At 46.3% G+C, this 25,324-nt stretch overlaps 1 protein-coding gene across 1 annotated transcript in view; it reads left to right on the forward strand.

The window, feature by feature from the left end:
* Positions 1-25,324, forward strand: part of CELSR1 (cadherin EGF LAG seven-pass G-type receptor 1) — a 175,233-nt gene that overhangs the window by 112,641 nt on the left and 37,268 nt on the right. Inside the window, exons 6-15 of the mRNA XM_063323392.1 lie at positions 11,060-11,217; positions 12,358-12,521; positions 13,905-14,030; positions 18,925-19,091; positions 19,538-19,723; positions 20,051-20,164; positions 20,489-20,663; positions 21,376-21,517; positions 23,490-23,610; positions 24,842-25,025. Coding sequence (XP_063179462.1) covers positions 11,060-11,217; positions 12,358-12,521; positions 13,905-14,030; positions 18,925-19,091; positions 19,538-19,723; positions 20,051-20,164; positions 20,489-20,663; positions 21,376-21,517; positions 23,490-23,610; positions 24,842-25,025 — 1,537 coding nt within the window. The remainder of the gene's footprint in view (positions 1-11,059; positions 11,218-12,357; positions 12,522-13,904; positions 14,031-18,924; positions 19,092-19,537; positions 19,724-20,050; positions 20,165-20,488; positions 20,664-21,375; positions 21,518-23,489; positions 23,611-24,841; positions 25,026-25,324) is intronic.

Consider the following 25,324-nt stretch of genomic DNA (forward strand, 5'->3'; position numbering starts at 1 on the left):
TTTTCCATTGCTGAATGCATGCCAGAGTTTTACATTTAAAGTTCAAAATGTTTTTCTAGTCAAACAGATAAAATAAGTTGCTCGTGTCTGACTGCAAAACATTGTTTCCTACATGCTCAGAACTCAATTTTTAAAATGCCACGAAAAAAAGGTAATCCCTGCAAGAATAGTTCAGTTTATGAGTCATTTCCTGGCATTCTGACTGAAGATTCAGACTCCCATCGTTGCTGAGGCCCAATTCATCCTCTTCCACCTAAATCCACAGGATCATCAATAAAAGTCCTAGTCTAGATAAGACCATAGATTTGATATACAGAAACGGAAGCTTTACAGATTCTGATTAGAAATTATATACATCGTTAATAGTGAAGGTGTATAGTTGGCATGATAATCTGCCCACAGTTCTGATGGTTTCGCTGTCCTTTGAAATCTTTAAATCAAGTCAGTATTTCCCTTTCTAAAGGAAAGGTTTTACTCAGGTGCAAGCCATGTTACTGAGGCAGGACTCACTGGGTGACGTTCTGTGGTTGTAGAAGGCAGAACACCGATTAGATGGTAACATGAGTCCCTTCCATCCCTAAAATATCACAGGATCCTGTAAAAACCCATCTCGAACTTCAGCCAGCAGTCTTGGAGGTGGGAAGCCAAGAGCCAGGAGGACAGGCGAAGTGTTGCTGCACGTTTGCCCTGTTCTTACTCTTCCACAGCATCTGCCACTCCCTCAGTGGGGCTTTGGCCTGGCCTGTGACTACCATTTACATTCCTAACATGTCCCGAAAAGCACTGAAGGGCCACCTGGCTAATATTTACTCTTTCTTGGTCCTGCTTGGATGTGGTTGCGGAGCCCTTGCAGGTGGTAGTGGGTGTAACGGGGGGCAGCTGGCCTGCCCTTGCGGAACAGGCACACGTGAGCCTGGACTTTAAAAGCCACTCCCTGCAATTCCACCGATACTTATTCATGTGGATTTCAATTAGTAGTAATTGGTTTTGTTGATTTTTGGTGTTTTTTTTCTGGTAGAGGGTAAGTGCAAAGTGATTGATATCTGGGAAAGGAAATCAGGATTTGGCGGTGGAGCGACATTCCATTGTCTTGACTCAAAATAACAAATAACTCGCCTCTAAATCTGTGTCTCGGGAAATGAAAGTGTAAAGCAGTGAAAGTCATTTGGAGGTCACTGAGAGGCAAAGTGTGTCCTGCTCCCCAGCCCGGAGTCGCTCAGCTCTCCGTAGCAGCTTTGAGAAATCTCTCGGGGGGGCTGGGGAAGAGGAGGGCAGGCGCGTACCCAGTGCCCGGCTCTTTCTCTCCCCCGCCTGCTTTCGGAACTGTTGCTCTTGCACAGTTTGCAAACACCACCTGAAAACACTGGTTGTTGAGGCGGTGATTTTATACACAAATGCAAACAGTAACTTTTCAGAAATGGTCCCCAGGGTTTTCGCTGTGCGAGTCACAGCAGGGACCACGTCGTGTCAAAACCAACCCGAGATCCCACTCTTCTGGAAGCCTCATCCTCAGCAAGGCTGCTCGGTGCTTTCTCCTCTCACTCCTCACAGTTTTTAAAAGTTTTTAAAACTTGCATGCTCAGTTGCAGCACTGCCACTTCTATGTCTGTGCCCACCCCACGCCTGAGCTGGGTCTGGGCTGCGTGGCTTTCCCCATGGTGTGGGGCTCTCAGGTCGCCTTGGGGAAGGTGGCACCCGGTGGTACTCCTTGAGCATGATGTTGCTCGAGCTGAGCTGTCTAACACCTCCACTCCGCAAAACTCCTCAAAGGTTTAATGGCACCTCCCAAAATGTTGATTTTCAGCACCTCCTGAAGGCTAAGGAGATGCAAGGGACCTCCGTGAGAGCTGGCAGAGTCTGAATGGCCCTTGGCTCACCATAAGGCCCTGAGGATGGTGCTTGAAGGCTGTGCTGTGCAGCCCAGCCTGCCAAGGGCTTCTGCAAAGCTGTTAGAGTCATTGAATTGGCACCTCAGGAATTTGGTGCGAGTGCTTTGAAGTGCACTGTTATCTCCATTTAATCACACACTAAATCTACAGTAACTCGATGATTCACAGTAACTTTTCGGGTGTTTTGCATCTGTCTGTGGAGTGAGGGGAAGCAGCACTTTGCAATTACCTGGCCACGAAGGGGTCTGTGTGTACCAGGAAACCCTTGCAAAGACCCATCCATGAGGCGGGTAGCCCACAGAGCAGTGTGGGATTCCTGGATTTTATAGACTCCGTTGTGTCCCACGCTGAGCAGCGTTTTGCTTGGCAAGGTCTCACCAGGGATGAGTCCAAGGAGAAGGAGTTTATTTGCTGTGAATAAGTGTCACGTTGTGCTATTTCTAGGTATTTCTTGGACTCTGACAGCAATAGCATTTGCATCCTGGATGCAAAATTAAGTTGTAAAACATAAAAGACTTATAACGAGTGGTGCTTTGGCAGGTAGATAGGGAGAAACGGTGAAGGGAGAAGGGTTTGCTGAACTGGAAAAGGAGAATATGTAAAGGAGAGCACGGATGCTCTTCCAGCATTCTTCACGCACTCTCCTCTCCCAATTCTCCAAGGATCCAGGAAGAACATCCTTGTTGGTGGAAGGGTTGGCGGAAGCGAGGGAGGCAGCAAAATAGGCAGAAAAAGGGTTCAGAGGGCAGGAGACGGCAGGGAGAAAGCGCACCAGCCACAGGGGCAGATCAGAGGGAAGAAGAGTCATGGAATGTGTTGGGTTGGAAGGGACCTTTAAAGGTCATCTAGTCCAACCCCAGAGGGCTGCAGAGGGCAGACGAGGGAACCCGCAGCAGCAGAGCGCCATGGTGAGCGATGTCTCCCACGCGGAAGGCTGGATGTTGTCTTGAGGAGTGGGCATGGTCTCTCAGAGCCAAAACAGGTCCTTCTTGCTGTGTCACTGATTCAGCAACAAAGAGCTGAGAAGCATCTGTGAATACAAATGTGAGGATAAAATTTCCATTTGCAGGGGGGGAAAACCCATTCTTCCCATCAGTGCTGCAGCAGCCTTTGCCAAAATTAGTCAAATCCAAGAATATACTCTTTGGAGGAGCTGGATGATATTTGTGAAGATGCTGGTCAGGCTCTGTGGAGGGAAGGAGCACATCTGGACACTGTGTGCATGTGTAGCCATGGCTTTTTGCAGCCTCACCATGCCATTGCCACATGGTGGGACAGGAGGGCTGCTCCCCATCTCTGTCCTACCACCGAAAGAGCAGCAGCAATGGGGGCAGCGCCGTTCACGTGTGCCAGTTCTCATAGCTGTGCCGAAAGCCCCTGCTTTGAATATCAAAGTTTAGCCTCTGGATGCGGCAGTGAAGGAGATAACGAATCAGGCTGGTAAAACTGGCTCAACTTTGTAGCCGAGCCTGGATCCTGAGGATGGGTGTTTCAGGCAGTTTGTCTCGGAAAAGGAACTGGTCTGGTGGCTTTTCAGGATTTGCATTTTTGACTCACCGATGAGAAGCTTTTTGGTTTTCCTTTTCACTGTCACAGGCTCTCATGTTTCTCTACAGACTCAAGCCAAGTTTGTATAAAGCAATGCCATTAAAATATTCAGGGAATAAAGGGGATACATACATCAAAGGAGTAAGGGGTTTATGTGAAATGATTTGTCCTGCCTTTCCCTGGTGACTAATCAGGATGTGTAAAAGATTCTCAGTTCTTCACACTGCCTTATTTTAAAGGTGCTCTGGAAAGCTGTAGGGGGAAACTTTGAAAAGCAGAGATTACCATTAATGGTTTCTCTTAATCTTGCCTAATGTGGAGTTTCCCGATTGATCAGAACAGCCTGCAAGTCCATGCCACGGTGCTAAGCTTCTCTAGCATTTCCTAGTCTCTTCCCCTGGGATTGCAAGCACGGTGCTTTCCACATTTGTTTTTTCCTGTTTATTTATTTATTTTCCTTGCGGGAGGGGGCTGGGCTCCGTCCGCTTGCCCAGGGAGACCCGCCGCCACCGCGGACCCTTAATGAGCTTTTTGACCACTGAAGCAGCACAGCATCGCCTGGGAATCGGAGGGGGTTTCTCCCTTCCCCATGTTAGGTAGCGGAGCAGAGGCCAGCGGGTTAACGAAGGAGCCGGGGCGGCTGGCAGGCTGCCTAATGAGCGCCAGGGAGCCGGCAAGGGGGGACCCTGCCGGCGGCCGGAGCCCCGGCAGCAGCCTACAGTGGGACCTGATGCCAGTTGCTCCATTTTTTCCCATTATTACTGTAGCTGGAAGCATTAGGAAGCCCCAAAGGGTAAGAACGTGAGGCGTTTTCCACCCAGCACTTTTGGGGGTGGTGGGGTCTGAACCAGCACATTAACAGTGCAGTGGAGTGCTTTTCTTGTATTAAAAATAACTAGGAAACAGATTCTTTTTAACCTTTAGCCTCTCCAAACAGTCAATAAATCATTAGCTACTGATTAACAAAAACAGAAGGGTAACTTATTGTCCAGTAAGCAAACTCTTGGAAGCACTGAAAGGCTGGCACTGACTTCAGGATGGCTTTTCATTTTACACATTTGCACTTATTAAAAAGACAAACAAACCAAGCTCTGCATATTAAGCCATGCCACACAAAGCATTTTGCGAAAAGACCAACTTTCTAAAATAGATAGATAAATTTTTTAATGTGTACAGTGACCTGAGCAAGTGCAGTATTCACGATATGCAACATTCCATCTGTCTCCCAAGAAAACAGGTCTCCTCGTGCCAAGCATAAAGGGAAGAGTTGTGTCCCATTTGCGAGGGTTCCCAGTTTGTGTTCTCAAAGTGTTGGCCATACTTACAGTCTGCTGCTGAATCGTCTCCTCGGCTGCCAGCTCCTTCAAAAGACTCGATGGGGTGGCTAAAGCAGAGGAAGTCCGCGTGGCCAAGGCTGGGGCTGGAGAGCACAGCTTTCAGTTTGAGTTCAGGGAATGTCCGTGAAGTTGGAATCCTCTCCCGTGGCCGACCAAAAACACTCTCCCTCTTTCCATCTGCACAAAAACTCAAGTGGTGATTTTTTTATCTAAGTTGGATAAAGGTGTTTCTGGTAGAGGAAATGCTTGTGGGACCTTTGGAAAAGCCCTATTATCTTACGGATTAACTAATAAAAGGGTGAGATCCAGGAATATGAGTGTCGTCACTGCTGCTGATTAACTACACAAACATTGTACTTTATAGTGTTGCTATTACATGTACAGTGTCTAGTCTTTTGTATTTCAAAATAAATCTACCAAAGATTGGACTATTTGCTTAGACTTCTCCAACAATTTTGCATTGTGACTCTTGAAAACTATAGTATTTATAATGTAAAAACGTTAAGTATTTAAGACAAGGCTTTCGTTGTCCGTTAACCTGTCTTTTCTGTTCACTGTGCATCGTTAGACCATCTGTGTCTTTAATAAGTAACTGTATGGGCTCTCGCAGTTTAAATATTTACTTTAAAATAATAGAGGATCCAAATGAAACTGAGATACATGAGAATATCCGTGTCTGATGTTTTAAGTGGAATGGGAGTAGATTTGTGCAGTAGATTTGCAAACTATAAACAGATGTGTTTTGATGACCTTCTCTCCTCTATCTGGTCTCCATTTATAAAACACAAGTTCACAGATTAAGCTTCTCAGGGTTTTACAGGTACCTGGCAGAATCTACATGTGTTTCTCTCTGTTGAAGTTGTGGGGAGAAGTCCAAACAGTTCATTGCTCCGTACCTGGGTTTCATGAAAATCAGATTTGGCATCACTAGTAAAATACCTTCACAGTGGCGTCCCCTCACTGCAGCCTGAGAAAGTCCCTGCAGGTGGCCAAGGGGAGTGACATGCACCTTTGCAGCGTGAGATGGTCACTCCTCCAGGTCACCACTGAGGACAATAGGAGTCTCACTGTTAACCCCGCCGTGGTCAGAAAGGGAGCTGCAGTTTTCAAAAGACATCCTGGGTGACTGTCATTCTTGCAATTACAGTTTGTAATTGTGACTCTGTCCGGGCAAGGGAGAATGTCTTGGGTTAGACACAAGATTTGAGATTGTCCACCCATAGATCAGAACCGCTAATGTCCTTCATGAAAGCTCAGTGAGGCAAAGTTAAGTCTCATAACATTGTGTACAATTTTAGGTACTAATTGTCATTGTTTGAGGAATATAAATGTGGTTCGTCTTGTGTTACAGAGACAGTTAGGTGGCTTCTGCTCTCACCTGTAGATCCTGAATCAGGGCTGTTTCTTTTCTCCAAGTGACTCTGCATGCAATTATAACAAGAACATGTAAGGGTCAATATAATGAACACAACATATTTTAATATGTTAATATGTTTAATATGAGGCCTCATCTCGAGTGCTGTGTTCAGTTCTGGGCCCCTCTGTACAAGAGGGACATTGAGGTGCTGGAGCGTGTCCGGAGGAGAGCTACCAGGCTGCTGAGGGGTCTGGAGACCAGGTCACATGAGGAGAGGCTGAGGGAGCTGGGCATGTTTAGCTTGGAGAAGAGGAGGCTGAGGGGAGACCTCATTGCCCTCTACACCTACCTGAAAGGAGGTTGGAGAGAGGTGGGTGTTGGCCTCTTCTCCCAGGTGAATAGTGACAGGACCAGAGGAAATGGTCTGAAGCTGGGGCAGGGGAGGTTTAGATTAGATATTAGGAAGAATTACTTTACTGAAAGAGTGGTCAGGCACTGGAACAGCCTGCCCAGGGAGGTGGCTGAGTCACCATCCCTAGAGGCATTTAAGAAACATATAGATTTGGCACTTCAGGGCATGCTCTAGTGGCAGAGATTGTAGGGTGGGTTTTGTTTTTTTTTTTTAATGTGTGTGTATGGTTGGACTCAAAGGTCCCTTCCAACCGTGAAGATTCTGTGATTCTATGATAATACGGGGGGCACAGAATGTTTGAAGAATCACTATGTGGTGGTGATAACACACTGCAACACTTAGGGCTGCTGTGTTTCCTTTTTTTTTTTTTTCTTTCCGTCCAGGATGAATCAACTTCTTTCATAGTTTGTTTAAGGGAGGCCAAGTCCTCTCTCTGGTGCTGTTTGGTACCTCTCCTTGCTACTCAGTTTTACAGCATGTGGTCTTTGAAGTTTGAATTCCAGCCCCTCTCTGGACGAGCGCTAAGTAAAAAGGCAGCCTCTGGGGTTAGGCAGCACAAGGTAAATTTTCAGCCCCATGAGCAGGAACTCAGTTACTTGCATTACCATTAATGGGGGTCATGCTGGTAAATTCCTGTACACCACATTGAACATTTACTCATGAGTGCAGAATTGGCACAGCTAATGGAACTTGCCTTTCGGGTAGCATGGTGTTTCAGGAGATGAGTCTGACAGGCAGAAAGGACGGCTAAGTACCCAGATGAAAGTCTGGCTTTTAACTCCTTGAACATATTTCCAGGAAATAATAGTGTGAATTAATGCTGGTTAGTGTTAGCTGTTCCTACTGTTAGGGATCAGTCTTGCTCCAGTAGGATTCCTCAGAGGCGAAGATGGTGCCTGAAATGTAAATGTGTGTGCTATCATTTAGCGTTGGCAATTCGCTTTCTTGTGTATTTTCCAAGTACTACTTACTTATTTTGTTTTGAACATAGACTAGTCCTCTTGCTAACACCAACTTCTATAATCACAAACAAAGTTCTTCTTTTTGTAATTTTTGCCCCGGCAGCTTTCCCAAAGGTTTCCTCCTATAGCTGAGTATCACCTGCTGATTTCCACCTTACATTACTCATGGGCATCTTATCCCCATTTTTTTCTGGTACTACGTCCGTTGCAGTAGTAGCATCTTCTCATTTCCAAAACTCTTCCTTAGCCTTCGCTTTGCTAGGCTGAACACAGCAAGTCCTTTTTGTCTATTTGATATAAGGTAAGCTTTCCATTGCCCTGGCTGCAGTCCTGTACATCTGCTTTAGTTGGAAGTTATTTTTAATAAATGAAATCAACATTGTCCACAATATTCTGTCCTAGTCAGTGTCATAGCATTTCCCTCATACTTCACAACAACCCACTGTAGTATTGTGTTTTATATATTTTAATCACACCATGGTTCACAATTGTTTTGCAGTCAGTTAATACAGTTTTGTTTTTCTCATTTTTCATAATTTGCAGCTGATGATCTCTGATCCTGCAATACAAATTCTGGTAGTTAGATCCCAAGTTTCATGTTCTGTGATTAATTCTTTTTCTAGGACTCAGCTATTCAAAGTGGTTCTTTATTTTAATGCATGATACTCTAAATATCCTTTGCATCACCAGCAAACTATATTTACTATCAATCAAAATATTAAATTACTAAAATCAGTTTCATGATTCAATTCTGAAGTAACTCCTAACTTAGGCTCCCTCAGTTCCAGTCTTTTATTTATTTCACATTACTTCAATTATAAAGTATTCCCTGCACTAAGCATGGAGATGAGTAGTGTAGTACTTGCCAGGTATAAGCGAAGAAAAGAGTCCATGTCACATTAAATCACTCAGAGAATCTCTTTCCTTTCCCAGCAACATATTATTCCATTTTGGGAAAAGCCTATTCTGTCAAAGGAGCCTTTTGACGCGGTCAGAAAATCACTGTTTGAATGTGTGTTTGAACTAAGTATGGTTTGAACTGACGATCAGTCTCTTCCCATTCACCAGAATATTCCGTTTCCTCTTCACCAGTTTATAGTTCTGTGTGGTCATCAGAGCCAAAGAGATGCCAGAGGTCTGCACAGCAATGACCAGTCAACATCTAGAGAAACACTTCGCAATTTCTACGTTAAGTAAAAGTGGGGGGGGGAATCAATTTGCTACTGCAGCTATTTGACTGTGAAGGAGCAGCTGCAGACTGCTGAGTCTCATCAGGTTGCAATCTTGATTAACATTGGGCAGATCCCCCCTGCTGCGAGAATAAATACCCTGCCTTTGTCAAGGCTCCCATGTAAGAAACAATAGGTTGTTTCAGTGAAGCAAAAGAACATAAATGTTAATCGAATCATTCCTCCAAATGAATAGAAGCAGCACCCAGAATGTAAACATTTTAGTTTTGGAAGGGAATGTCTGCCTGTCAGTTGGTTAATTTTCTATGTATTGTTTCATGTACTTTGAAAAGCTGGTCACTAACATCGCCATCATTGCGTACAATAACATTTTCAGCACTGCAAATACGTATGCTTCCTGTCTTTCCAAGCTGGGCAGCGGCAAAGCCCAGGGAGTATCGGAAAAAATGAAATATGCCTTAATATCTCTCGAGAGAGGTCAAAACCTTATACTGTGTAACTGCCAAACTATGTGATCACGTTAGTTCTTGGTAGAGGAAATGGAAAATACTTTCCAACTGAAATTGACACCAGGAAACATGTTTTAAAAATGTTTTTTATACATTGGGATAATTACCCTTAGAAATAAATCTGTTTTTCTTTACGCATGATGAAAGTGGCTTTAGGTATTTTAACAAATTCATGTGTGTACAAGCGAAGCAGAAAGAATAGGCATTTATCTCCTTACTGCTTCCTTGTTTGATGTACAAATAAGGGATTTCGGTACGCAGTTGAGCAATATATGTTTTAAAGCAAGTGTACAGCAAACTACAGCGTGATACCCAGCCATCTTCCGTTTTCATATGGTTACAACTATTGTTGATCAACACATCATAAAAATACCTCTTGGCTTTCGGTTTTGCCGCGTGTCTGGTCAGATCCTGGTGACTTCACTCCTGTGGGCTGTCCCTTTGCCTGTAGAGGAATGGCAGCAAAGCCAGGGGAGCTCAGCTCATTGCCTCTCTTGTACCCATAAAGTCCTCAGAGATCCTGCACCAGTGGTAGATCAGAACTCTGGAGCTCCCTACGAACACTAAACACGGAAAACGGCTTTCTTACATAATTTGCTAGTTCTTCATTGAGGCTGATATGCTGCTGTTTATGCACACACCCTTTTTTAGCAGTCATGGTGCACTTCTCCACTGGAGGAATCCGTCTCTTCAGTTATTGCGTAGCAGGTGTCACCTCCTGTCGGTCACACTGGGGTCCATCTCATGAGACAGGAAATAAGTGAGGTGAAGGATACGTTTGTGGTAGAGGCACAGAAGTTTGGTGGTTGATTCCCGGTGGTCCCATAGGCTTTCCTGTCTGTTGGGATCACTGAATTTCCCCAGTTGTTGGTAGTTGCTGAAGTGGGGAGAACAACAACTGCCAGCAGGGTGAATGGCAGAGCAAGCCAGTAACAGTGGAGGTGTGAAGCTGAGTGTGATAATTCTAGTTTTGTGGCCCACGTTCACCAGGGCACATTGTGATTGGGTGGGCAGGAGTTTCCTACTGCCTGGGTGAAGTCAGACATCAGCGCAAGCTGGAGCATCTATTGCCACGCTAAAACACACTTTCTTCCCATCTTCCATGCACCACCCACAGTGTCAGTGCGTGTGCCTGGACCGAAGTGACTCTGTGAGCAAGCTCAGATCCATCCGTTATTTTCGATTGTCCAACTCTACAGGTCACTGATCTCTGTTCTCCCATGACTGGAAACTGGGGGCTTCTCAGACAGGTCAGCAATGGTCAGTGGTTTTCTGTGCCCCGGAATAAGCAGTCTTCATCTAAGCTCCCTTCTAGTCATCAGACAACCTTTCACTACAACCTTTGTAAGAACCTGCACTCAGTTTCTGGTGGCCCTGACAGACTACCCCTATCAGAGAAAATTTGATTTAAGCCTTTAGCCTCATTTGTGATATTACATCATTTTATGGTTTTCTGTCTTTGGGCAGAAACGATGTACCAATTCAAGTTACTTCATTTACTTGAGGTGAAGAACTGCAAAATGAGCAAAATTTGTTAGTTTGCTGTGCAGAACTAAGAAAATGCCTCTTTGAAGGTACATGGGCCAAAATGGTTCAGCAGTGGAAAAGACCAAAGCCACTTCTGACCATGCTCTGTATCACACTGGGCATGTGTGGACTCTCTTTGAAGTCATCCGTTGGGGTTTTTTCTTGCCTAGATGTCATAGGTCAACTTAACTTCTACTGTTTTGTTTATATATCCTATTTCAGTGCCCGTTGGAGGGTAGGAAGAAGTCTGTCTTTGAGCTGGGTGAACCAGCACTTAAATCCCTTGTGTATGTAGCATTGTATGACACGTGCCGTGTATTTCTTGAAGCCCAACATTGGGCGATTAGGAATTCCTCATGGGCCTTCGGGAGAGAAGGTGGCCGTGGTGACCGTGGACGACTGTGACACAGCAGTGGCTGTGCGCTTCGGGAGCCTCATTGGAAACTACACCTGCGCTGCCCAGGGGACTCAGACTGGCTCAAAGAAGTAAGGTTTCCCTATATCTGCATTTTCCACTCATTCTTTTCTTCCAGACGAGAGTCAAGAGTATGTTGATTAACCACTAAGCAAATTAAGTTGGAAAAGCAGATACAATTTAACAAGAAAAAGTGACAAGGTTTAGTTTGGTAGTTGAAATTTGTTGGAGGCCACTGCAAATATCAGCACACCGGGTGGAATGCACAGTTTCGTGTAGGTATGTGCCCAAATTACTTGGAAAATGCAAATAAATAAAAAAAAAGACCTGAAGGTCAGTGTGGATGGCTCCCAAAAAGCACCTACTCAGTATGAAAACGTAGCTAGAAGGGCAAATAAAATGTTCAACTTTATTAATGAAGAGGATGGCTGAAGAGCTTATTACTTCCATCATTTAAGTTAATAGTCCTATCTTAAAAGGAGATGGAAATAAAGAAGGTACAAAAAAGGCCATCGAAAAATGATTAGGTATTAAAAGAAACTTTCCTGTGAGGAAAGACCAGAAAGGTTAGTACTGTTGAGTTTAAAGATGAGATGGACAGCAAGAAACATAGTGGGGGTATAAAATAATGAGTGATAGCAGAAAGACCGTTGAGATGCCCATGCTGCTCTAAAATCCCAAGAGAAGGAGGGACCATAAAAATTAGAGTTGATTCAAACTGACCAGGTGATATACTTTTCACACAGTGTGGAGTCACTCAGTGGAACCTGCCTCCACCAAATGTTATTAAGACCAAGATCTTCAGAGGATTTAAAAAAGGTTGGGAATGTGTAATAATTAAGTCATATCAAAATCTACAGCATCTCAACCCTTGTGCTGTGGAGTATGAGACTGAGTGACTGGAGTCACAAAAGTCCTGTGGCTGGACATTTTTCCATAATTTTCTTTTTTTTTTCTTCATATTGGCCACTGGTAGGGACAGGTCATTGGATTCTGTGTGCGTATGACAGCTCCTAAGTTAAAAGTTACGATGTTTCTAGAAGGTCCTTTGATTACAAACTCTGGAAGTGCTGATGTAGCAGAGGGATGCGCATGGCAACACAAGTGAACTAAACGGCGCAAGTGTGCTTATGGATACAGTAAGATAAAGAACAAAACAAACAAAACAATCTATATGCAAGAAATGATGAGCATTTCTTTGTTTTTTTCAGATCTTTGGACCTAACTGGCCCTCTCCTCCTTGGGGGTGTTCCAAACTTGCCTGAAGATTTCCCGGTGCACAACAGACAGTTTATCGGCTGCATGAGGAACCTCTCCATCGACAGCAAGCCGATCGACATGGCTAGTTTCATCGCCAATAATGGCACCCTGCCAGGTACGAGTGGCTACCACCTCAAAAGTCAATGCGAGAAAGCTCTCTGCCGCAGCTGTGTGTGTTACAGGGCTTAGGATGTCCAAGGGGCCGGCGCTGGGAGGAACCCCAGGAAGGGGCAGGGGACAGCGGGGTGTGAAATAGCTCCTGTCTCTCTGTTAGCACTGCTGAGTGCAAAGCGTTTGCGTGTGGCAGGGGCTCGAGGCGCAGCTGGGCATTGCACTGCCACCACATCACCGGCACGGCTGCAGCCTGCTCGGCACACCTCGTTTGTTTGAACAAGGAGCAGTCCCTGCCCGCGCCAGGGACACACACAATGGCCTGTGGCACAGCGCACACGTACAGGACTAAGCAGCTTGCAAAAAAGGACGGGGCTTGTTTAGATCTTCTGCATTGCTATGAATTTCACCCAGGAATTTAGTCCTAAGTGAACTTTTCCCTCTTCTTTTTTTTTTTTTTTTTTTCTAATTACCTTTTAAATGTCACTTTGCTCTGAAAGCCGGTGGGATTAGTTCATGAAAAAGACAACATTTTTAATGACTTCTTCATAAATTATGTTTGTCCTGTAAATCGAATTCCGCAGTCCTCCAAATATGAAACCTGCTGCATGAAGCAGCCTTTTGGAGTTTCTGATTTGGTTTCCAGTCCCTGGATCCCAGATCAGGATTAGTTTGGGTGTACAAAATGTTCTCATCATCATAAAATCATCTCTTCCACACACGAGTGGCAAATCCCTTCCTTCCACCCTGCTGAAGGCCTGTGTAAGAGCTAAATTTCAGTTTTTAGGTATGTTGCATTGATCACAGATTAAGAAGGGAGTCGTAGCATAAGCTTCAAATGGCTGTTTTGTCTTGGAGCCCTTTTTTAACAGTTATGTCCCTAATTTTCATTAAACAAAAGTTTTTATCCGATGGAAATACACATCAGGAGGGGCATGAAGTGTTTTCTTCAGGATGGATTTTTGGTTTTCCTCATTTGGAAAAGTGTTTCCCTATAGCTTAAAACAATGATATATAGTCGTGTTACTCCGCGGTGTAACACTGCGCATTGGCTTTCCCTGGTTAGTCTGTTGGTTGGATGACAGTAAGTTGCAAACAGTGGTGCTGAGTCACAGCACCAGTCAATCTGCCTGTTTCCAGCAGTGGAGAAGAGTGTAAAAAACAGGACAAGCACGCAGTGATATTTCCCCCAAAATTTCTCTCAGTCCCCAGAGGTTTACAGCTCAGTGACTGTTTTTAATAGCCTTTGATTGATTTGTCTTTATGAATGTGACACTTGCGCGGTTCATGTAAACATCCACATTTTGCTTCGCTGACTTCAAGGATATTAAAAAAAAAAAAAAACAAATTTATAATGGTCATGTCTTCTTTTTACATAAAAACTCAGGCTGTGCGGCGCAGAGGAACTACTGTGAAACCAGCTGGTGCCAGAATGGAGGCACGTGCGTCAACAAGTGGAACACGTACATCTGCGAGTGCCCCGTACGCTACGGAGGGAAAAACTGCGAGCAAGGTAGGACGCAAAGACCTCTCTGTGCATAGTCATGTGTGCAGGTTTCACTACCCATCGTTAGCGTTTCATGGCATGTATGTCAAACTGTAATGCTTAAAGGATAGGTAACAGAAGATTGCAATTAAGACTAAAAATCACCCATTATCTTTTTGAAACAATTTTGGAGATCGCCTGTATAGTAAATATGATGGATGACATACTGTCGTGAATAACAGCAGCTTTCATTGATTTACTTACATAAGCAAAGCAGTTCCACGGAACTTGGCAGTAGTTATTAATTTGTTTATAGTAAAAATGCCTGATCCTAAGCCCCTTTAAATCAGTGGAAAGAATCCCGCTGACTTTATTGGGCTTTGACTCAAACCAGGGATGAATGTGCAGTTTTAATCACCACTTTCTTGGCAAGAAGGCAGTCTCTGCTGAGTACGAGCACTTTCAGTTTTATTGGGTTTTTCTTTGATTGAACACAATGTGCGTATATGTGTAAAACCTCATTAATAAAGGATGAGGAAGGAGCAGCAGGTGTGTTTTATAGGGCGTGAAGAACTTGCAGTTAGTTTCTTTCCAAGGAAGTGAGGAGTCGTCTCCGTGAGGAGTCCCATGGGGTTACTGCAGCAGCAGGCTGCCCGCTGTAAGGTGGCACCTCCACGTCTAGTGGAGGGTTGCTCATTTGGAGTCTTCCTGGAGGCTTCCAGGAAAGAAAACCTGCTTAAACTAGGCATGGCTTTCCCAGAAACAGAAGGCCAAATTCTGGCCTCTGATGCAGATGTGGTAGATCTTTGTTTCCATTATCCTCCTGTGACACTTATCATAGAATCAGAGAGTAGTTCGGGTTGAAAGGGACCTTTAAAGGTCATCTAGTCCAACCCCCCGTCCATAAGCAGGGACATCTTCAACTAGATCAGGTTGCTCAGAGCCCTGTCCAGCCTGACCTTGGATGTTTCCAGGATGAGGCATCTACCACCTCTCTGGGAAACCTGTTCCAGTGTCTCACCACCCTGACAGTAAAAAATGTCTTCCTTAAATCTAGTCTAAATCTACCCTCTTTTAGTTTAAAACTGTTACCCCTTGTCCTTTCGCAACAGGCCCTGCTAAAAAGTCTGTCCCCATCTTTCTTATAAGTCCCCTTTAAGTACTGAAAGGCTGCAATAAGGTCTCCCTGGAGCCTCTGCTTCTTCAGGATGAATAACCCCAGCTCTCTTAGCTTTTCCTCACAGGAGAGGTGCGCCATCCCTCCGATTGTTTTTGTGGCCCTCCTCTGGACCCACTCCAACAGGTCCATGTCTTTCCTGTGCTGGGGGCTCCAGAGCTGGATGCAGTACTCCAGGTGGGGTCTCACCAGAGCGGAGTAGAGGGGCAGAATCACCTCCCTCAACCTGCTGGCCATGCTTCTTTCTAAGCAGCCTGGGATAGAGTTGGCTTTCTGGGCTGCGAGTGCACATTGTTGGCTCACGTCCAGCTTTTCATCCACCAGTAGCCGCAAGTCCTTCTTGGCAGGGCTGCTCTCAATCCCTTCACCCCCAGCCTGTATTGGTACCAGGAGTAGCACTGACCCAGGTGCAGTACCCTACACTTGGCCTTGTTGAATCTCATGAGGTTCACACGGGCCCACTTCTCGAACCTGTCCACATCTCTCTGGATGATGTCCAGGTCATTCTGGATGGCATCCCCGTCCCTCAGGCATATCAACTGCACCACTCAGCTTGGTGTCATCTGCAAGCTTGTTGAGGGTGCTCTTCATCCCACTGTGTCATTGTCATTGATGTCTGTGTCATTGATGAAGATATTGAACAGTACTGGTCCTAATATGGACCCCTGAGGGACACCACTTGTCACCAGTCTTCATCTGGACATGGAGCCATTGACCACTACCCTCCTGGCTTTCAGGTTGTTCATTTGAGTGCTCAGATATGATCCTAACAGCATTAGCTGTAATTAGGAAGCTATTTTTTAAAAAGTTAGCTAGAATATTTGCATTCTTATGTAGGAGTGATTGGCTGATGCATTACTTCAGTCCCTTTGACAGTGCTGGATCTGCGTCAGGTTCACAGACAGCAATGGCTTTGCAGGTTAAGAATTCAACTTTTTCAGTTACCCAGTCTTCATAAACTCTGGGATCTGGTCTGCAGTAGTGAGGATGGGGTGTCTTACCTTCACCACCCTGCTAGGACATGCTGTCTCACCTTCTGGCAGCTCCCATCTCCCTCTGCTGACATATAGAAGAGAGATAAAATTAGGGAAAAATGAGTTTCACCTTTGTTGTAGTTTAATTCTTTTGAAAATCGAGATATCGCAATGCTCTGAAGAAGATCTAGGAGCTGTGCCCGCCTTGCTCTTGACTGGCTACTGTCATTGCACCGGCCTTGAGCTGAACACCACAGGTTTGCACCAAAACATAAGCTGTCATATGTCCTACACCCAAACTGCGGGTGACATCCAGTGTTGGCAGTGTGTTTCCCCAGGCCCTTTGTCTCCACAGTGAATAGCCCTCATGTCTTTCTGATGGCCTTTTAAATGTAGGAGATTCTTAAAATTGCATGTAGATACACAGACAGCCTTTCAAAGTGACAAACCCCAAGAAAACAATTAGTTTGCATCACTGCATCGCCGATGGCAGGGAGACGCTGTGCTTCGAAGCATGTGCGCTCGCCTCTGTGGTGACAGGAGTGTTCAGGTCCCACCTGTCCCCTCCACGGACACCCCTGGTCCCAGGCGTGGGGAAGGGCTGGGGAGAGGAGGGAGGTCAGAGAGGGCTGACTGATGGGGATTTCTGTTTTACTACCAGAGGAAGATGCACCCTGGCCCCAGGGAAGGGAGGGGAGTTGGGAGGAGGTGTGGGAAGGGAATGGTATTTGCAAGCACCAAAAGTCACCACCGGTGAGAAAAGGAAGGTGGCTAATTGCCATGCCAGTCCAGTTCTCCCAGAAGCTGAGCTGAAATGCTTGCAAGCAGCCGCCAGCAGGTGGGAAGCTCCACTCTCCGGAGGCAGACGGACTTAAAAATCTCAAGAACGGTCTGGAAAACCACTAGCAAAGAAGCTGGCAGTTGAGGTCGTTGTGAAGGTTGGCAGGGTAGAGGAGGAAGGAGGGGGCTGACTTTTGCACGTGTGGAGCAGAAGGAGGAAATGACCATTCTCAACACTGATGTCCCGGTTACTTTTACACTGATGTGGTGCAGTGCGGGCTGATGAGTTGTGTCCTGGCCCAGACCACAGAGCTCAAGCACTGGATTAGAGTTTTAAGGAACCTGGGAACATGTATGTCTGGTGGTGGACCATTTTAAATTGCTGTCTGGGTTTCAAGAGCAGGCTAAGCTTCAGTTGTTCCACCATACGCCCCCACTAGCCTTCACGGAGGACTGAATGTGACTGTAAGGGGGAGAGCACAGCCTGGAGCGGGAGGAAGAGGGGCTGCCCTTTGGGGCTGCCTGCACTTACCCTGGGGTGGGGTGGTTGGGTAACCACATCTTAGAGAAGGGCAAGTCAAGTTCCACCTCTGGCTTGGCTAGGGATAGTCCGCTCGTCACTGACATCTTGTTTCTCACAAATGGGGAGCTGAAGGGCTTGCAGACAGCACTTCCCTCCAACCCCAGCGCTCCTCCCCACACAGCCTTTCCCCTTATAGTGAGACTGGCAAGTAGACGGATCCGAATTTGGGGTTTGGGTTTTTTCCTCCAAAAAATGCGACTTCACATCAACTCGACTCCATCTTCTGCAACGATGTTGCAGTCCTTTTTCTAAGAACTCATCATTTTATAGTAACACATTTGTTTGTGTACATGACGTCTCTTACTACAAGAACATCCAGAAGAGCCAGCAGATATGGTAGTGTGGAGCAGAAGGGGAAGGAGACTGTTAAGCCCTGTCATCTTGCTGACCATCCACATGGGCTCAGCATATGATGAGATACAACACTGGGTGCCAATCTGTGATGGTTGTACCCAGTCTCTAGGGCCTACTTCCACCTGCAGAAAGCTGCCATGGACTTCACCAGCATGCTCATGAGGGAGGACGTCAGGCAGGCGCTGACTGCAGATCCCACTACAAGGTGCCGTGCATGGTGGAGGTGCCATATGGGATGCTGCAAATAGGACAGAGCTCCCACAACTTAATTGTGCTTCTAATCAGTGGGATCCACTAATCCGTGGTACTGTAGCTCCTGTTACCTGAGGTAACTACTTTAAGAGTCCAAAGGGTGGGTGTTACCCTATTTTCCATGAGCAAAATGCTTTCCATCGAAGGCTGTCATCGGAGTCTGCCTGTAGGAGCTGTGTCTGTGCAGGGTTAGAGAGGAGGACAGCTCTTCAGCTGTCACCTCGAGATATTTAAGGCAGATGATCTGGGCAATTCCACACGAGGCTTCTCCCTGTGAAAAGGCTGCGTAGCTGAGACGGATGAATAATCTGGCCCTGGAGTATTTATAATTAATTATATTTCCTGTTGCCTCCCAGTCTTTTCCTCTGTGTTTAATCTGTTAATTAGAAGTAGGTAATCAAGGATATGTTGAAAACATCTGCAGCAAGTGTTGCCCTCATATTTCCTGCTCTGTCTACCCACTCATCAGCAGAACTGTATCAGTAGAGATCCTGAGTTTACCTTGCTAGGAACACCTCTCACCTGTGTAAAGCCATAGCAGCGTGGAGACGCTGCCTTTGAGGGCAGGCACCGAGACAAGGCGCCTACCCCTCAACAAGGGTAGTTTGTGAATTTGCAGTATGATCAGCTGCTTCATAGTAACTCCCCTAGGCCAGCTCTTACTCCGTATTAGATTAAAAATAGTTCAGTGGATGAGGGGCTGGCTGCCGCGCACCATCGCTGTGACATAGCATCATTTCTTCTCGTCACCTTTGTCCTGAAAGATATCAACCTGTTTCTCTCCTGGCTTTTGATTTACAGCAATGCCTTCTCCCCAGCGTTTCAGCGGTGAAAGCATTATCATTTGGAGTGACCTTGACATTACCATCTCTGTGCCATGGTACATCGGGCTGATGTTCAGAACCCGGAAAGTCAATGGCATGTTAATGCAAGCCAACGCTGGGACTGCATCCAAGATCAACATTCAGGTAAAATTGTGGCTGCCTTTGGATAGAAAAGAATTAAGAAGTTCCCCCCCATCAGTGGATATGGCCACATGAACTACATAGCTTTGTCCACACAGCTAAATGCACATTAATAAATGCAAATTATTGTCATCATTGTGATCATTGTAAAATTGAGATTAGTTGGTTTAAGATTTTTTTTTTAACAGAATTAGTAGTCTGGATTAATATAGATGCCAAAAAAAAATGTATCTCTTGGTTGTTTTGGGGTTTTTTTGGTCAGTAGGGTAAGTTAGCTTCTGAATGTCCAAAGTTACGCGAGGAGTTATTGCAAGCGTTCCCTTCTTTACTGTTGGGGCTTTTTTTCCTTTTGAGTTGTCTTAGGAAATGTTATTATCTTTCTCTCTGCCCCCTTCTGCATCAAATACAAATATGTAGCAAAAAATAGACATGATTTTTTATTTCAACAGATACTGAACAACTACGTGCAGTTTGAAGTGTACAGTGGCCTGAGCCAGGTTGCTCGTTTGAAGATGACCCAGTCACGAGTCAGTGACGGGGAATGGCATCATTTGTTAATAGAGCTGAAGAGTGCTAAAGATGGTAAAGACATCAAGTACCTCGCTGTCATGTCCTTGGACTACGGGATGTACCAGGTAAGGCAGCATCATAACTTTGCAACTGAGCGCTACGGAAATGTTTTAAGGAGAAAGTAGGATAAAGGATTGTGGACAAATACTTAACGCTGTGAGCCATGTTCTGTAGTGTCTAATGAAGTTGTATTAATTTATTTAGCCTAATGATAAGGTATCTCATGAACAAGTCTGTAAAAAGCCACATTCAGATATCTAGCTCCTTGCTGCTTTGATATTTTTTCTGTCAGCGACTGTCAGCTACTGCTTGACTCCGTCACTACAGAAAGTAGGCTGTCTGTGTCACAGAGGATGATGGTGCTTCTTATCGACTGTCCTTTTCCTCAACAGAGCACTGTGCAAATTGGAAATCAACTACCTGGACTGAAAATGAAAAGCATCATTGTGGGAGGTGTCTCTGGAGACCAGATCTCTGTTCAGCAGGGATTTTATGGCTGTATGCAGGTATGAAATGAAAAGTGTAGCAACAAACTTGGAACTTTTAAGAAAATACCCATGTGAAAATGTGGGCTTTTCGTTTTCATCCATCTGCAAACATTTCTGTTTCCTCCATCAAAATATCTAAGAATCAAAATATTAAAGTCCACCCACTTTCCCAGGTACGGATCTGGTCTCACAGGGGAACAGCATTTGAAAAAAAACATGGGTTTGGCTCGTCAGGTGCTATTTCTTTAAAATGTAGCCGTATGGATTAATGGAAGTAGTGAAACATATGACTGTATTCTGAATGAAGACTCTAATTTAAAAATAATTGTCTTTTGTCACCAGGGAGTAAGAATGGGAGAGACATCTACAAATATAGCTACACTCAACATGAAACAGGCTATCAAGATCAACGTGAAGGAGGGTTGCGAAGTGGATAACCCCTGTGATTCCAACCCGTGTCCCCAGCACAGCTACTGCAGTGACGACTGGGACAGCTACTCCTGTGTCTGTGACCCAGGTAAACCAGCGACCGTCGCGTGCACTCATCCAGGAGCTGGATCACATCCTCATGTGCTCGTCAGAAGAGCAGCAGCAGCAGCATGCCTGCAAAGCGCTCATCTTCTGATTCTTCCTCATCCAGTCAGTATTATCTTTCTAAGCCGTACTGTAGCACCCTTGAAACTGCAGTCATGGACTGAGGATCATTTGTTCTAGGCAACATATCAATCAAACAGAAAGACGGTTTCTGGTCCAAAGGGCTCTTTCCATGCACCTCCCCTTTTTCTTTTTGTCTGTTTTCTTTTTCTTTCCCAGCCTTTTCTGCTGTTGGATTTCAGTCTCACACCCTGCATCCTAATCGAGATACTTTGAATGTTTTCTCTGTTTTGGTGCATGTAGCCAGCACATGCTGTCAGCACCCAGCGCAGTCACCTCCCGTTCACGCAGGGAGAGAATACAAAACTATTTGTAACACATGCCCTGAATATAAAACTGGGAACCAAAGGCACAAGGGTGCCTCAAGCATGTTAACAGACCGTTGAAAAGAGCAACCCACTATCTTTTTTGCTGAGAGGGAAAAGGGTGCCTTCTTTCTGACAGTATCTCAGGGGGAATCTACAGATTATTGAAGATGTGTTATTAGTGTATAGGCTTAAAATAGATGGTCTTTTGGAGACATGCAAATCGTAAATTACAACGGTTGCTGTAATTTTATGACCTTGTCTCCCCAGGGTACTTCGGGAGAGACTGTGTTGATGTATGTAACCTGAACCCATGTGAGCATGTCTCCACGTGCGTGCACAAACCTAGCTCATCCCATGGCTACACCTGCGAATGTGGACAAAGCTACTATGGACAGTACTGTGAGAGCAAGTAAGAGGGTTATTTTTGTTCTTGATCCCTCCAAGTACCTCTTCTGCTAAGGCAGCAGTCCTCCTGCTTCCTTTTCTGCTTCGGTTAGCTTTCCTGTTACAATTTGAGTGCTCGTAGTAGATGGTATTTGGAGGCTCCATGCCCTTTGGTGCTCCTGAGCTCTCTTCCCAGAGACCAGGCAAACTTCTATATGCTGAGGAACCACTTTGCTTCCACAGCAGCTCAGGGGCTCGACCAACTGTGATGCATGACACAGCACTGCGTCTGACCTGCACCTTGTGGTGGGCTTGGCCTGAGTTTGCTCTGTGTCTCCTTCAGCTCCCCCAGCACGCACACACACACACACAGAGCGATGCATCCCGTTAGGTGGCCTGTGGCCAGATAAAATGGCTTTGCAGTTCGGATCCACTCCCTGGGCTGGCAAAAAGCCGTCTCTTCAGGGCCGTCTGAGAGGCCTATGTCCTATATAGCTCTGTGGAGAAACGTGCTGATTCCCTCACCACTGGTTTCCTGGTCTCAGATAAGCATTCAGCAGCCGGCCTTATCCCAGAGACAGCACTTTGATTTACTGTAATATGGGCCATTCATGATGTGCAAATGAAGTGCATTTGTCTGCCCATTTAGGAATAGCTCATGTGATGTTTCCTTCCCTTTGAAAACCACAAGCTTCTTCCTCCACCGTTTGTTGTGTGGGCTTGCAAATGTTGGCCGTGCTGTTGCCAGATTCATCTTTCATTCCTCTGGATTAGCTACAGAGAGACGTTGTCCCTTGTCATTATCTGCCGACATCATGTCAAGTGCAGCATTGTGGTTTTTCGTATTATAAAGCATGGAAGTACAAACCTGGCAATTACCGTAAACAGAATTCGATGTGGTCTTTGAAACAGACGGCAAACAGCTTTTCTTCCCTAAAATGAGCAGCAGGGAGGGGATTCCTTGTGCATTATGCTGATCACAGACGCAGCAGTGTCGTCCTTCAGGCGGTTGCTGATGAAGACTTTCAGCTAGCAGAGACCCTGGCCCCTTCCCAGAGCTCTCCTTGCCAACACTACTGTTGGGGCACCTGTGGGACAAACCTGCTCAGAAGCCCACCCAGCAGAAAAAGAACCAGTGAAAACAAGGGTTATTCTGCAGCAGGGGTGGCTTTTGGGTTGATGCACAGCCTCTGACTAGCTGTGCTGCTCCGTTCATAGTCTGTATCAAAGCTGTCACCCTTCCCCCTTCCGTGTCCCCAACCACATGTGTCCTCCTGCTCCTCCCCTGCTGCAGACCAGGGCTTTTCAGACCTTGTGGTGAGCTGGCTGAGAAAGCCAGGTTGGCTGAAAGTAGTGACTCTTCTTCATAGGGTGAGCTTGCAGCCAGCTCTGCATCTGAGCCCGTGTCCCCGCGGGTTGGACAAGCAGTGCTGCCCACGGGGGGGTGGGACAGGAACCCGCAGGGGTGGGAGGTGGGGTATAAAGCGTTGGGGAGCTGTACCCCAAGGCCGCTTGTGGCAGCAGGTAAACCAAGGCACGGGCTGAGCAGCGTCTGCAGTTGCCTGAGCTGTTGAAGTGCTGTCACAGCCCGGCACAGGCTCTCCAGCCTGTCCCCATCAGCGCTGTCCCCGGCACGGGGCTGGGGCTGGTGGGACCGGGACTGTTTCCACTAGGCAAAGTGTGCCCCATCACCCTCTCCCAGAGGAAAGAGCACTTTATTTGCTCATATAGATGTATACTCCTTGTAGAGAGGAGCTGGTCTTGAAAACATTTATAGAAGGATAACCACCAGGGTTTTGTAGCACTGATATTCTTTATCATTTTAATACAGTGTATATATATTTATATATGTATTGAGTCTTGACTGCTGCAAGTATCTCAACATGACACTCTCTGAGCTGATGGAGTTTTGTGCAGATTTGGCCCAAAGGCCTTTTTCCCCAACTTCTAAGAGGAAGCTTAAAAGAACTTTCTTTCATTGTGACATTCTTTTATAGGATCGACCTCCCTTGTCCCAGAGGCTGGTGGGGAAATCCCATCTGTGGTCCGTGTAATTGTGAGACTAGCAAAGGGTTTGATTCTGATTGCAATAAGACCAATGGAGAATGCCACTGTAAGGTAAGCAAGAAAAACCTGTCTTAAGTCAAAATTTCTTTAGTTTAAAAAGTAACTATACCACTAATAACTACAACAAGTGAGTTTCTGAGACAGAGTACACACGGTTGTGCTTTGTATGCCATATATGCAGTGCAGTGTATTTAATCTTTACCTAAAACATTTTGCTGGCACCGCCCTTCACAAAATCATACTGTGCAGCTCTTATCTTATTTGCGTTTGGAAAGCAAAACTGAGAGGATGAAAGCCTGGCTCTGATCTCTCTGACGCGCAGCCCGGTTTATCGGGGGAGATCAGGCCTGGGTGCAGAGGAGTGCTGGTGGTGTTTTGTGTATCACAAGTGAGTAATAGCCGTGAAACAGCTCGGGCCAGCTGGGTGAAGCTCTCCCCTCTGCCATGGGCCAGCAAAAGGCATAGCAGCTGGAGGGAGGGAAATAATAGGAGGCGAAACGCTGTCTGTCCTCAGTGCCAGCTCTGTCGAATTGAAGAGGAATTGGCCACGCACAGGCAGGGACAGACCGGGGGGACGTGGGAGGGGAGACGCCTCCCTCCTGAAGGTTTTACAAAGGACTTCTCACAATAGGTTTTACAATAGGCTTGAATTACATCAGAGGAGCTGCGCCTGTGCAGACCGGCGGCCGCGAATCTGGCCCCGTACTCTTTTTGCAGGACACACAGCAACTGTTGCGTTAAATAGAGTCAGTGGGGTGCCAGCAACATGCTCTTGTGTAATCACGTAACGCCTCAGATCAAAAGCGTTTACAGATGTGGTTTGAATACGGGATCAGTGGTTGCTCTCCTCCCTGTACCTGAAACAAATGGGCAGTGCAGGAAGCTTCCTCTCTGGCTTGTTCGTGCCATACAAGAGTGGAATTGCAAAGCAGAGAAAACTGCAGATCCTCCAAGAACACGTCCGCTGGGCGCTGGCAGCAAGTGCACGAGGAGTAATGTGGTCCCTCTGCCCCCACTGCAAATGGTGGTCCAAATCGTGGGTCTCCGTGGGGCAGGGCAGTCCAGCCATCCCGCCAGCACTCAGCTCTGCCTCTCCGCATTGCCAGCACAGCACACCTCACATAGATATTACATTTTCTGTTAATAGTATCATCATTATTATCCTGTGCTTTGCAAATTTAGCCCTTTTATGATGCACACACTGCTAGAGCAGGATTTCAGAAAAGCAAGTAATGTGGAATACAGGTCAAATACCTCGTGTCTGTCATTTCGCTTTTTCTAGGCAAATTACTACAGGCCCCAGAGCAGTGACACCTGCTACCCCTGCGACTGCTTCCCATCCGGCTCCCACACGCGCGCCTGCGACATGGAGACGGGACAGTGTCCCTGCAAACCTGGCGTCATAGGGCGGCAGTGCAACCGCTGTGACAACCCCTTTGCTGAAGTGACTGGGAAGGGCTGTGAAGGTACCTCCTTGTCCAGCAAGCGCTGCCGGCCGGCCGGGCTGTAGCTGCAGGGCCGGTGGGGAGACGGGGGGTGCAGAGCGGCGGGCACGGCAGCTGCGTCCCGGGGCATTGGTCAGCCCGGCCGGGTGGCTGCAGCGGGGGCAACGGGAGCTGCGGCAGCCTCAACCTGCACCCCTCCTCCCGAGTCTGTGCCAATATGCTTCACGGGGAAAAAAGAAAAAAGCTCATCTTTCTTTAATTTTCATCAAATGGAAATATAGCTAGCTTGGAGGGCGGGGAGGGGGGGGCGTGGACGGGCC

This window comes from Chroicocephalus ridibundus, chromosome 1, assembly GCF_963924245.1.
Source record: "Chroicocephalus ridibundus chromosome 1, bChrRid1.1, whole genome shotgun sequence".
Lineage (NCBI taxonomy): Eukaryota > Metazoa > Chordata > Aves > Charadriiformes > Laridae > Chroicocephalus > Chroicocephalus ridibundus.